This window comes from Stomoxys calcitrans, chromosome 5 (assembly GCF_963082655.1).
Source record: "Stomoxys calcitrans chromosome 5, idStoCalc2.1, whole genome shotgun sequence".
Lineage (NCBI taxonomy): Eukaryota > Metazoa > Arthropoda > Insecta > Diptera > Muscidae > Stomoxys > Stomoxys calcitrans.
This window is the reverse complement of record NC_081556.1, coordinates 17,517,963-17,531,561: the sequence shown is the minus strand read 5'-3', so window position 1 is coordinate 17,531,561 and position 13,599 is coordinate 17,517,963. Positions and strand designations below refer to the sequence as shown.

Here is a 13,599-nt window from a genome sequence, read left to right as displayed (position 1 = left end):
CGATTTGAATTCTTGAGCCCATGGAAGCCACAATTTTTGTCCGATTTGGCTGACATTTTGCACATAGTGTTCTGTTGTGACTTCCAACAAATGTGCCAAGTACGGTTTGAATCGGTCTTGAACCTGATATAGCTCCTATATAACCCGATTTCCCGATTTGACTTCCTGAGCCTCTAGAAGCCGCAATTTACGGCCGATTTGACCGAAATTTTTTACATAGTGCTCTATTTTGACTTCCAACGACTGTGCCAAGTACGGTTTAAATCTGTGTATAATCTGATATAAACCGATCTCCCGATTTGAATTCTTGAGACCCTGGAAGCCACAATTTTTATCCGATTTGGCTGAAATACATGGTACATGGTGTTACTGGTCACGATAGTTCTACAATATTTTTTTTAATGCAATGGTAGACTGTTATTTAAGTTGTGTATAGTTCGGATTGGTCTAAGGAGCCCCAGCTATATCTTGGCCTCAATTGTCTTTAAAGCGAAATTTATGATTTTATTCCTCCTAAGCTCTTGGCATATCATAAACTGCGATTGTTTCTTTGGCAGGCCTTCTATGTATTGACGTTATATAAAATAAATAGAAATTCATTCAAGACTGAGTTATATATTTATCGCATTTCATTGAATTATATTAAAATTAATTTAATATTATAGAAAATTAAATAGGACGATTATAGTTACAAAATCCATCACTTATATCGTTAGCTATGCGCGACCCTATAACTCACATAATTATACCTACAACATTACACATATACTTTACATATAAAAAAAAACAATCTTATACCAAACGAGGAAAATATCCACAGTAGTCGACTTAAGCAAGACACAATTCAAGGTACAACAACCGATCCTATGGCAGCCGGTTGTACGTACCGGATTGACCCGATGGATTCCTTCATCGACAAAGGCTGCCACCTTAGTCTTACAGGTCCGATATCAAAGAGGTAAGGAAAATAAGACAGAGTTTGCACAAATTGGTTGTTTTGTATTTTAGTTCTATCCAGTGCAAGTCAGATGTTCTGAATGGAATATCAATTCAAAGTTGTACGCGTGAAATATGGATATCATCCGATAACATAATAGAAACCGATTAATCGTGATTTGCACTATATAGTACTAACATAAAACACAGCAATTATAAGCTTAAAATATACTACGAACTACCTTAATTCCGAACAATAGAATGTACTTGGGTTTATAATTTTTTAATTTTGTTTGCATATAATATTTAAATAGCTATGACTGGTAATCGTTTTGCGTTTTAGATCCCATTTTGTAAGGCAGCTGCTACATCTAAAGTTTGTGGAGGTCCAATTGGCTGAGGAGCTATTTCAAAATCCGCTCCAAGTGTGGCATTAGCCATTGCTGGAGGTGAGGGAAAAGCATTTGCCGAGAGGTTCATCAGTTCAGGTTGTGGTGCCGCATAGGTATCGGATGCATTAACAGAAGCCACATCCGGCAGATGTTGCACTGGTGCTGGCGCTGGCGCTGTATCAATATTTGGTTTCGACATCTGATCCTGACGCATTTGTTGAGGTGATTTTACATAATTAATTGGTATAATACCAGCATTTTGACCATCTGTAGAAGCCATAGCCCAACCGGTGTTAAGCAATGCTAATGTATTTTGAATTTCTTTGGGTGCTATAATAATACGTTGGCCGGCAGATATGGTAAGCTCGGAGGGATTTCTAGCTTGGAAATCATATAGAGCTACGGACTGGATTGGATGCACCCATCTGCTGGGATTGCGAGCTGGAAAAGAATACAGCAACATAATATATCAGTTGGAGGTATATAAAAAAATAACAAATTTTGAGATTGAAATGAAAAGTCTATAAAAAATTCAAAAAAAAAAAAATTGTAAAGTTGCTGATCAAGGAGCAAAGGGATCGAAATAAAGTCCGCAAATTTTATCAAATAGCAAAAGACGAGACGATGTGCAGAGATGAGGAAGTTAACAGAAATACTTTTATTAAAAAATGTCGCAGCATTATGCATTAAAAAAGAGGGAAAATACAAATTGTAAAGGAAGCAAGGGAAATGTTCATAATTTCTTCTAATTTTGTACCCATTAGCTAGAAGGCGTGCATACTTGTAACAATTCGGTCATTGCTGTAGTTTAACACACACATAAAAATGTTTAAATAAATCTTAGTACCAATACTGACAACGCTTAAATAAATATCATGGTCTAGCATGGCATTTGGGTATAATTATACGATTTGTATTCATGAGCTAAGTAAATTAAACACCGAAGCAAAACTTCGCAACGCTCTTTATCTAATCTCTTAATCTTAATTTGACGCGTAAAAGCCACCAAAGATAACTAAATAAGCAATGATTCGCATACACAAAATATAAATATGATGTGCATAGTCCTCTCTTCTTATCGTTCGAATTAAAGTACACAGAATTCTTACCTTCTTCCTGGGCTGTGTTCGATACCGTTCCCAGTAATTTCATTATCAAATAGGGAGCAGTGAATATAAAACTGAGAAAAGCGAGTACTGGCCATGGTGATTGTCCTTTACGTGGCAATTTGGGTGCTCCTTGCTGTGCTGATGTTTCATTCATGGCTTCGGCAAAAGCTTTTTTAAATGTTTCCGATGAGGGATCCATGTCAGATACTTTCAACCAATAGAGTAGCCTAGAGGGAAACAAATACATATATCTTAATTATTAACTCATACCTCAGTGTGATTTCATTAACTTACTTTCTGTATAGCCACGTTATGCCCCGGAACAAGGCGAATGTATGCCAAAATTGAGAAAACACACCACGTAGACGTCCAAAATTCGCAGCCACTCCCAAAATTGCCCTAAACGAACTTGTCAGTGCAAAAAATGTGGAATCCAACATAGAAGCAATGTTTCCAATAGCCATTACCAGCGATTCAATGCTTTGGAAAGCAGGCCTAGAACTTGCTTCAGCCATTTGTATGAAACGGCTTTCTGGGTCCATAGGGTTCATGCCACCTCCATAACGGCCATAACCTCCGCCATAGCCACCCCCATATCCTCCGTAACCGCCATAGCTGCTACCAAAACCTCCGTAGCCTCCAAAGCCGCCGCCATAGCTTCCGAAACCACCATACCCTGCCGAGCCATACCCGCCACCATATCCTCCATAGTTACTGCTGAAATTTCCGCCTCCATATGCACTTGGTATCACTGGTAATGGAGGGGGTGCAGCCAATGACTGCACATTTCCTGCTGGTGTTCTTAAAATCGGCCCTGTGGACATGCTGTTTCCACCAAAACCACCTATTGTTGCTGGTGGCATTAAATTAGGTTCCGTCATGGACGGACTGCGAAAATTAGTTGCCATTGCTGCGCTTTCAGACATGTCAACCCTCGACGTGAAGTTCTATTGATTTACTAAAGTATTTAATTGAACTTTGTTCTGTAGACAAGATCAGGGCGGGGGTAATGATTTATCTAGCACGACACTTTTAACTACTACTACACTATAAACAAAGACTAATTTCTTTATCAAGACATTAATCAAATCCAAATAATTATATTATCCAGTTTCTGGAACCTCTCAAAAGAAAACCGTCACGCAGTTATATTATTAACTAGCAATTTGCATTTTAAACAAGCAAAACTCGAATTTTCACAGATTTTAGAGTAATTTGTATTTTTCGTCCAGCTGAAAGACAGCTCGTATTGCCAGACGTAGATGAAGACAGCAATATGCAATTTTTCGAGGTATTGCCATATTGCTTAAAAAAAATAACTGCATCGCACAAGTAAATTAAAATTTGAATAACGGTATGTTTACATGATTTGTCTTGTTGCTAATGTGGAATTTTTGATTTTCATTGAAAAGTTATGCCCATATTAAAAAAACCTAATGCAGCTTTAAAGTAGGCTTATTCGACAGTTTTATAAAGGACATCTGTCAAATAAACCTACTTGAATTATTTTATAAAGGGGGAAACAGTTGATTACGCTTATTTTTCTGGGAAATTTTTGCGAAAATCGTTCTTTCATTGGTTTGACAAGGTAACCATTATTGATTTTTGGGGTTTCTTTGGCCAAAATGTTGCCGTTTACATATAAAAATTAGTATGGCACCAACGAATTTATCAGCTGCTTATGTGCATGTGTACACACAAATGTGTGTGTGGATCCATGACATAATTACCAGGTTGTGTACCGTAAACAGCTGAGAACAATTTTTCCTCGCGAATTGCACTATCTGTCAATGCGAAGGACCACGCCTACTAGGGCACTGGAGACCATTCTAGATATCCGACCCATTGACATACAGATTAAGTGTGAGGCAGCAACTGCGGCTATGAGACTTAAGGCGATGGGAGAATGGAATGAGGATGGGAGCATCTTATACCATCGCGGTATAATCGAGGCGACGATAGGAAACCTGGAAGGAAGTGAAGAGGTTTCCGATCGGATACCTGAGATTAACCTTGAAATCGAGTGCGAGGCACTGCTGCCATCGAAGCAGTCGTGGATTGACGGAACCCTAATATTGCCATCTGGAAGATCATGTTACACGGATGGATCAAAGCTAGAGGGCAGAGTGGGCCTGGGGGTATACATTGAGAACCCAGGGACTGAGATCTGTTTTAGACTGCATGACCATAATACGGTCCTGCAGGCGAAGATCCGGGCGATCACGGAATGCGTGAAGTGGTGTGGTGCTAACGCGAGGACGTCGAGTGTGAACATCTTTACCGACTGTAAAATTGCCATAAGGGCAATAACAACCAGGACTGTAAGTTCACGAACAGTCTTGTAGTGTAAGAAGGAGATTAACGCCTTCTCTGAGGATGGCAAAATCCGCATCGTTTGGGTGCCGGGCCATAACGGAGTAAGGGGAAATGAAAGGACAGATGATTTGGCGGTGAAAACCAGAGGACTGCCGTCAATAAACTTGGTTAACCCGATGCCTTTCGGGTCGACGCAGTCCGAGTTAAAGGAGTGGGCGACAAATGCGCATGCAACATTGTGTAACAGCGAAACGGTGGGTAGGACGGCGAAAATCCTATGGGGGTATCTAGATCGTGAGAAGACGAGGCTATTACTGAAAGGAAGTAAGAAGGAGGTCAGTATAGCTATTGGTATCATAACGGGTCACATAGAACTACGAGCTCATTTATGTAAAATCGGTGCGGCAAGTGATAGCATGTGTAGGGCATGTAGTTTCCATATTCGGTTTTCGCTGTGAAAACCGAATATAGTACCAACCTTAAGCCGTACTTTTAGTGAGTTGGCTATTTAATGGACAATATACAGAAAAGTGTTCATTGCAATTACAAGAAATAGGTTTTTGTATTTCTTGACTGTCAAGAATATACCATTCGATTTAAATTCTTTGGAGATATTTCTTTTGGGAGAATAACAGAATTGATTTTATTGTTCAGCCATGTTTCTTGATTTTATATGAAAGACCTATTCATCTCTGGTTAACTCTCTATATAACAAAGGTTAAGTGCAATTACCTTTTTTCCCTGTGTTTTTAAACTTTTGCCAGATTCCATACGCCAACGCACAAGGTATAGCTGTTACAATAATTGCCCCCCCACTGAGACTACAGTCCGGTAACACTGTGATGTAAAAAACATATGTTGTCATTTATTGTTGACAAACTTACATTCTGTGTTCCGAGTATTGTAAATCTAATTGAGTTTTTTTCGACGTATCTACTTGTTTTTCTTTTAAGGACATGAATTCCAAGGAATTGTATGCAATTCGAGAGTGGGCACCTTTGACCGATGTCTTTGATCGAATTCCTACACGCATAAACCGTGGACTGTTTCCGGCGGATCTTAGCATCACCTGCGTCGATGTGGTGGATGATGAATTTATTGCGTTGGGCAGCGATGCAGGCATAGTTTTTTGGTATAATCGTTATACAGGAGTAATACAAAAACTTAAGGCAGAGGTAAGTGTAAAATTTGAAGGAGTGCCGGCAATAACAACAGTGAGTTCGTTCCCTCTATGACTCACAGTATAAGTTAGAAAGATAGAGGGTTGTTTTTTTCTAATATGATTTTATGTATTTTTTTTTATAGAGTAACTCACGCATTACCTGTGTGAAAGTAGTAAATTCCGTAGAGTATATGGTTGCGGCTGGAAATTCTACAGGACAGGTTGATATTTTCCAAATACAAAAGGAATTGCCTGCCGATTTGAATTTAGTGGCACCTTGCACTAAATCGAAGCCTATAGAGAGGTATAGCATACGTGACTTACATCAAAGCACCATAAGTTGTTGCGAATGGTCTAAGAATGGCATGAAGCTATATTCGGGAGACCGCCAAGGTGTGGTAGTTTTAACGGAATTGGATTATCAAACGGTAAGAAGCTGTTGTTATTGAAAAATACTTCAAATTTTACCTTTGCTTTAAATCAACTACAGCACATCAGCAAGTCGGCGGAAATTCTTAGCGAGGCTTATGAAATAGTCCAACTAAGTTCCCATCAGCGTTACCTTTTGGTTTCTACACTTTATCGTTCCATTATATGCACCCAAGAGGCCGGAAATTGGGTGGTTAAGCAAATTGGGAAAAAAGATCGTAAACAGCTGGTTGATTGTGGTGGCACATTTTTTAAGCAATCTTCAAAGCCACGTTTGGTATGTGGCCGTCCTAATCTGCGTTTTTGGCTGGCCGATGTCGAGGGCAATGTTGAAAAGACGGTTTTGTTTCGCGAAGCCATTACAAAGAGCCCTACATGGGAAATACCCATACTAAATCCAAAATTTTCTTTTTTAAATCACATGAAGCCAATGACAAGCTCCCAGCAACCTGAGGAATTTCCAGCTGTGGGTGATTCCAAAAATTTCCGTAGCATTTATTGCTATGCTGGCCAGGATTCTTTAATTGTTACACATGACGAACGCTCATTATATATATTGAACTTGGATCGTCTAAAAGTGGAGGCCGTTGCCAAAGGATTTCGCAAAATTATAGATTTTTGTGTGTGTAATAAGGAAATATTTGTTTTGGAAGGAGAGCGATCACTATTAAGATTGGCTCCAATGCCCGAAAAGCCAAATAAAATCGGTACGTATGTCTGAGGATTTTTCCCATAAGCATTGTAATTTATTTGGAAAATATATTGCAGCCAAAATAATATACAATCCTACTCTACCACCGCCAGTGCCCCTTTTGGGCTCTATATGTGGTTCATTCGAGGCTCCTGCAGAATATGAACCAGAGGAGGGGCAAACTGTTACCAGTGCCGAAGAGTGTTTTGAATTGCCCCCTATCGAGGCGCTAAATTTGAATATACCAATTGAACTTGCTGTGGAGTCTTCAAAGGCTGAACAAAATCGTCGCCTTGAGGTTTTCAGGGAAATATCTGATATGGATTTTGACGATGATATACTTCATCATAGTGGCATTGTTAAACCCGGCACAAGAAAGAAGCGACATAAAAGTCGAGAAAATCGACATAAAGCTGAGGGTATTGTAGAAATTGGTCATATTGTTGAAACGGATCGCGATAAATCATTGGAATACACATCTGAAGCAACACAAATGGAAGCAAGCTATTGCAATAGCAATGTAGAGGTGTAAGTAACTGAGAAATCATAAATTTATACCAAATATTGTTTTTAGAGAAATTTTGTCGTTGGAGAAAATTCCATGGAAATTTGGTCTTTATGAAAATATTGTTCTCTGAGGAATATCCTGGAAATTTTTTCTTTGGAGAAAATTTGATAAAAATTTTGTCTTAAGAGAAAATTTCGTTGATATTTTGTCTTTAAAGAAAATTTGATAAATATTTAGTCTTTAGAAAAAATTTCATGGAAATTTTGTTTTCAGGGAAAATTTCATGCAAATTTTGTCGATAGAGAAAATGTTATGGAAACTTTGTCTTTAAAGAAAATTTAATGAAAATTTTTCATGGAAATTTTGTCTTCAGAGAAAATTTCATGCAAATTTTGACTTCAGAGAAAATTTCATGCAAATTTTGTCTTGAGAGAATATTTCATGGACATTTTGTCCATAGATAAAATTTTATGAACATTTTTTCTTTAAAGAAAATATAATGAAAATTTTCTCATCTGGCTTCAGAGAAAATTTTCATTGAAATTTTGTCTTTGGAGAAATTTCATTAAAATTTTGTGAAAATTTCAAGGAAATTTTTCTATTCGAGAAAATTTCAATGAAATTTTACGTAATTTTGTTTTTAGAAATTTTACGTAATTTTGTCTTTAGAAATTTTAAATAATTTTTTCTTTAGAAAAATTTTCATAGAAATTTTTTTAGAGAAATTTTGTCTTTAGAGAAATTTTTATCGATATTTTGTCTTTAGAGAAAATTTCATCGAAATTTTGTCTAAAGAGGAAATTTCATTGTAATTTTGTGTTTAGAGAAAATTTCATGGACATTTTGTCTTTAGAAAACATTTCATGGAAATTTTGTCTTTGGAGAAAATTTCTTGAAAATTTTGTCTGTGGAGAAAATTTTATGATAATTTTTCTATTGGATAAAATTTCAATGACATTTTGGGTTTAGAGAAAACTAAATAAAACTTTTGTCTATAGATAAAATTTTATGGAAATTTTGTATTTAGAGAAAATTTCATGGAATTTTCGTTTTTGGAGAAAATTTCATGGAAATTTTGTGTTTAGAGAAAATTTCAAGAAAATTTTGTCTTTAAAAACATTTCATGGAAATTTTGTTTTTATAGAACATTTCATGGAATTTTTATCTTTACAGAAAATTTCATTAAAATTTTGTCTTAAGAGAAAATTTCATGGAAATTTCGTCTTAAGAGAATATTTTATGGAAATTTTGTCTTAAAAGAACATTTCATGGAAATTTTGTCTTTGGAGAAAATTTCATGAAAATTTTGTCTGTGGAGAAAATTTCATGAAAATTTTTCTATTGGAGAAAATTTCAATGATGTTTTGGGTTTAGAGAAAATTAAATAGAAATTTTGTCTTTAAAGAAAATTTCATGGAAATTTTGTCTTTAGAGAAAATTTCATGGAAACTTTGTCTTAAGAGAAAATTTCATGGAAATTTTATCTTTAGAGGAAATTTCATAGAAATTTTGTCTTTGGAGAAAATTTCATGGAAATTTTTCTATTGGAGAAAATTTCAATAAAATTTTGTGTTTAGAGAAAAAAACGTTAAAATTTTGTCTTTACAAAAAATTTTATGGAAATTTTGTCTTTAGAGAAAATTTCATATAAATTTTGCCTTTGGAGAAAATTTTATGGAAATTTTGCCTTTGGGGAACATTTTATATAAATTTTGTCTTTGGGGAAAATCATAAAAACAAACTCAGTTTTAATCATTTGTTGTTGTTTTCTTTTCTTTTTTTGCTATTCAACAGTGAGCCTATGAGTTTAAATTTGAAACAAGCCTATAGTGAACACTTACCCAACATTTTAAGTCCCACAACCCTGAAACAAACCATAGCTGAGAAGGCCAAACATTTGGCTGAAGAACTTAATTTGCCCGAAGTCGATTTGCAGCCCATTACAGATGAAGAGCTGCGTTTATCAAAGTATTTAGCACAACCACCGGCGCCGCAGCCTCCTTTTATGGCATCTCCTTTGGACACGGTTTATCCATCTGAAAATATTTTCAAAGATACAAGCATACAAACAACTCCTTGTAAAAAGATCTACTATATTGAAGAACAAACTGTCACCGATTATGCCGGTTTGCCCATAGAAGACCTTTGTCATTCTCTGAGGGCAACAAATTTAATAGAAACCAAATCCATGATGGTGGATAGTTCTACAAACGAAGAAAGGGCTACGACTTCTAAACCTCTAACCTTTACAAATGCCCATTTAGAAACCGAGGAAATTGAAAGTTTCCTTTTGGATTTTAATAAAGCCAAAGATCCTTTGTTGGCGGCAGCTGGAATGCCATCAACCTCAAACTCTTATAACAAATCGGAAAATGAATCTTCAAATGGTTCCTCCAGTGAGTGGGAATTTTTGGATAATTGAACAGAACGTAACTCTACACATTTCAACAATAGTCTATGGGAGACATTCCTAAAACGAATTAAGTATTATAGTTTACATCATTTATTTTATGTTTTATTTATGAACATAGGAGCACAGCTAACATTGGTGATATATGGTTTTTGTGTCTATATAGGTACCCTTAACCACATTATTGCCCAGTGATTTTTTTATTTATTAAAAACAAAAAGTGATTTGAACGTAGATTATTGTATTTTTCGTTTGCATTTACGTTTGGTTACTTTCTTATTGTGTAGTTGGTGAAGTGTCTTCTACGTCCCTTATTAATTTTCACACAAATTTTGTGCAGCATGTTGCAAAATATAAAACAAGTAAACGCGTGCTAATTCCGGCCGAGCGAATCTTATATACCCTCCACCATAGAACGCATTTGTCAAGTTCTTTGCCCAGTAGCAAAGGACAATGGATAAGAATTGACATGCTATTGGAGCTAAATCAGATTATGGACCGATTCGAGCCATACTTGGTTTTGCTGTTGGAGACCAAAGAAGAAGTCATTGTGCACAATTGCAGCCAAATCGGATTAGTATTGCATCCTATAAGGGCTCAAAAATTAAAATCAAGACGGTTTATTTGGGAGTTATATCAGATTATAAACCGATTCAGACCATATTTGGCAATGTATTGTTAAGATCACAGGGAAAATCGTTGTGCAAAATTACAGTAAAATCATATAAGAACTTCGCCCTTTAAGGGCACAAGAATCAATCGAAAGATCGGTTTACATGGGAGCTGTATCAGTTTTAAGACCGATCCATATTTGGCATGCATATTGGGGGTCAAAGGAAAAGTCAATGTGCAAAATATCAGCCAAATCGGATCAGAATTACACCCTCTAGAGGCTCAAAAGTAAAATCGGGAGATTGGTTTATATGAGTTCCTAGAAGCTTTAATTTTTGCTGGATGGACAGAAGTTTGGTATGTAGAATTAAATTATGCCCCTCAACTAAATTTATTTTTTATAAATTTTTAGCAGAATCCATGGTGATGGTTTCCCAAGATTCGGCCCGGCCGAACTTAGCACGCTTTTACTTGTTTTGTCTTTTCGTTTGCAATACATCGACATATTCATTTCCGACCCTATAAAGTATATATATTCTTGATCGTGGTAAATATCTAAGACGATCTAGCCATGTTCGTCTGTCCGCCTGTCTGTTGAAATCACGCTACGGGCTTTAAAAATTAAATTAGTTAGCCGAAACTTTGCACAGATTTTTGTTTTGTCCATAGGCATGTCCAGTTCGAAGATGGGTTACATCGGGCTATATCTTGATATAGCCCCCATATAGAGCGATCATCCGGATAAAGGTTTTAGTCCCATTATAGCCTCATTTAGTATCCGCTTTCGTTGAAATTTGGCAAAGTTTTGCGTTAGGCTATTCGACATTCGTACTGAGTATGGTCAAGATCGGACTATATTTGGATATAGCTGCCATACAGACTGATCTCGTGATTTAGGATCTTGGGGCCTTAAAATTCACATTTATTATTCAATGTCCCTGAAATTTGGCACAATTATCTATGTTAGGCTTCCTAACATCCGTTCCCTATGTAGTTCAGATTGGTCTCTATTGGGATATAAATAGCTGCCATACATACTGATCCCCCGATTTAAGATCTTGGGCACATAAAAGGATCATTTATTACCCGATTTTGCCGAAATTTTGCACAGTACGCTATGTTAGAGCCTTAAATATCCGTGTTCAATATGGCCCCCAATGGTCTATATTTCGACATAGCTTCCATATAGACCGATCTCCAGATCTAAGATCTTGAGCCCATAAAACGTTCATTAATTAGCCGATTTCGCTGAAATTTATCATAGTACCAATTTTAGGATTTTCGACATCCGTTACATATATGGATCAGATCGGTCCATATATGGATACAGCTGTCATATAGAGTAATCTACCAATTTAGGGCATTGGGCCCATAAAAGGTGCATTTATTAATCGATTTCGCTGAAATTTGGCCAAGGACCTATGTTAGGCTTTCTGACATCCGTTCCCTATATGGTTCAGATTTGGATATAGCTGTCATATAGAGCGATCTCTTAAGGTCTGGGGCCCACAAAAATAGGCGCACTTATTACCCGATTTCGCTGATATTTGGCTTAGTGGCTTAGGTAGGCTTTTTTGCTGCCATATTGACCAATATTCTGTTATAACAACATAAGCAGTGAATTGCATTTATTAGACCACTCAACGTCCGTGCCGAATTTGGCTCAAAAAGGACCATATTTATATAAAGCTGCAATGGGTTCATAAATGATGCATTGTTCTCCGGATTATGACTAAAGCTGGTGAACATATATACCCGAGGTGGTTGTTGTTGTAACAGTGTGTTATACACTGATGCGGTAGCCCTTGGCGATGAAAGACCTCATCGGGTCAATCCGGTACATGTAACACCGGCTGCCATCAGATTGATGAGTATCCAAAGTTAGGCTCGGCCGAACTAAAAGCCTTTTTACTAGTTAGTCATTAAACCTCTTTTTGTAGGTTTCAACAATGTTTTCTGGCGACAAAGCCTGATTTTCTTAGCGTATTTGACCAAAAAAAAACCGAGCAGCACTCATTAATATGAGAGAAGTTTTCCTGGTGTTCCTTTAATACATGTTATTGGGAAAATTTGAGCAATGCCAATGTAAAAACTAACGCAAGAGCGTGCTAAGTTCGACCGGGCCGAATCTTACAAACCCCCCACCATGGATAGCATTTGTCGAGTTCGTTGCTCGGATCTCTTTTTAGGCTAACAAAGAAAATTATAAATAAGAACTGGTATGCTATTGGAGCTATATTAAGTTATAATCCGATTCGGACCATAAATGAATTGAATGCTGATCATTGTAGCAGTCGTTCTGTAATATTTCAGTTCACTCGGAAAAGAATTCCACATTGTAGGGGCTCAACAAGCAAAATCAGGAGATCAGTTTATATGGGAGCTGTATCAAGATATAGTTCGATTCAGACCATATTCATAAGAAGCAAAATCGGGAGATCGGTTTATATGGGAGCTGTATCAAGATATAGATCGATTCAGACGATATTGAAAACTTATTTTGAAGGTCATGAGAGAAGCCGCTGTACACAATCGGATGAGAATTGCGCCCTCTAGAGGCTCAAGAAGCCATAATCCCAGATCGGTTTATATGGCAGCTATATTAGGTTATGTACCGATTTGTGCCATACTTATCACAGTTATTGGAAGTCATAACAAAACACCCCATGAAAGATTTTAGCCGAATCGGATGAGAATTGCGCACTCCAGCGGCTCAAAAAGACAAGATCCAAGATCGGTTTATGTGGCCGTTATACCAGGTAATGAACCGATTTAAATCATACTTAGCACAGTTGTTGGAAGCGATACCAAAACACCACGTGCAAAAAAATTTCAGTCAAATCGGATGAGAATTGCGCTCTCCAGAGGCTCAAGAAATCAAGACCCAAGATCGGTATATATGGCAGCTATATGAAAACATGGACCGATTTGGCCCATTTACTAACCCAACAGACCTATACTAAAAAGTATTTGTGCAAAATTTCAAGCGCCTAGCTTTACTCCTTCGAAAGTTAGAGTGCTTTCGAAAGACAGA

The 13,599-nt window shown here is 36.9% G+C and overlaps 2 protein-coding genes across 2 annotated transcripts; one reads left to right on the top strand and one right to left on the bottom strand.

The window, feature by feature from the left end:
- Positions 1 to 595: 595 nt before the first annotated feature.
- Positions 596 to 3,702, bottom strand: LOC106090619 (peroxisomal membrane protein PEX13). Its single transcript, XM_013256882.2, has 3 exons — positions 2,732 to 3,702; positions 2,438 to 2,664; positions 596 to 1,769 (listed from the first exon to the last, which is right to left on the bottom strand). The coding sequence occupies exons 1-3, from the start codon at positions 3,361 to 3,363 to the stop codon at positions 1,276 to 1,278; spliced, it is 1,353 nt and encodes a 450-aa protein (XP_013112336.2). The 5' UTR covers positions 3,364 to 3,702; the 3' UTR covers positions 596 to 1,275.
- Positions 3,703 to 5,606: 1,904 nt separating this feature from the next.
- Positions 5,607 to 10,189, top strand: LOC106090609 (WD repeat-containing protein CG11141). The gene is made up of 5 exons (XM_013256852.2): positions 5,607 to 5,928; positions 6,059 to 6,343; positions 6,406 to 7,051; positions 7,113 to 7,563; positions 9,338 to 10,189. The coding sequence occupies exons 1-5, from the start codon at positions 5,710 to 5,712 to the stop codon at positions 9,963 to 9,965; spliced, it is 2,229 nt and encodes a 742-aa protein (XP_013112306.2). The 5' UTR covers positions 5,607 to 5,709; the 3' UTR covers positions 9,966 to 10,189.
- The last annotated feature ends 3,410 nt before the right edge of the window (positions 10,190 to 13,599 follow it).

Excerpts from the sequence above, each read along its gene's own strand:
- LOC106090619 (XM_013256882.2), bottom strand. The coding sequence starts at position 3,363 with ATGTCTGAAAGCGCAGCAATGGCAACTAATTTTCGCAGTCCGTCCATG. Across the intron at positions 2,665-2,731 it reads ATAACGTGGCTATACAGAAA|GCTACTCTATTGGTTGAAAG; the intron begins GTAAGTTAATGA and ends GTTTCCCTCTAG. Across the intron at positions 1,770-2,437 it reads GAACACAGCCCAGGAAGAAG|CTCGCAATCCCAGCAGATGG; the intron begins GTAAGAATTCTG and ends ATTCTTTTCCAG.
- LOC106090609 (XM_013256852.2), top strand. The coding sequence starts at position 5,710 with ATGAATTCCAAGGAATTGTATGCAATTCGAGAGTGGGCACCTTTGACC. Across the intron at positions 6,344-6,405 it reads CGGAATTGGATTATCAAACG|CACATCAGCAAGTCGGCGGA; the intron begins GTAAGAAGCTGT and ends AATCAACTACAG. Across the intron at positions 7,052-7,112 it reads CGAAAAGCCAAATAAAATCG|CCAAAATAATATACAATCCT; the intron begins GTACGTATGTCT and ends AATATATTGCAG.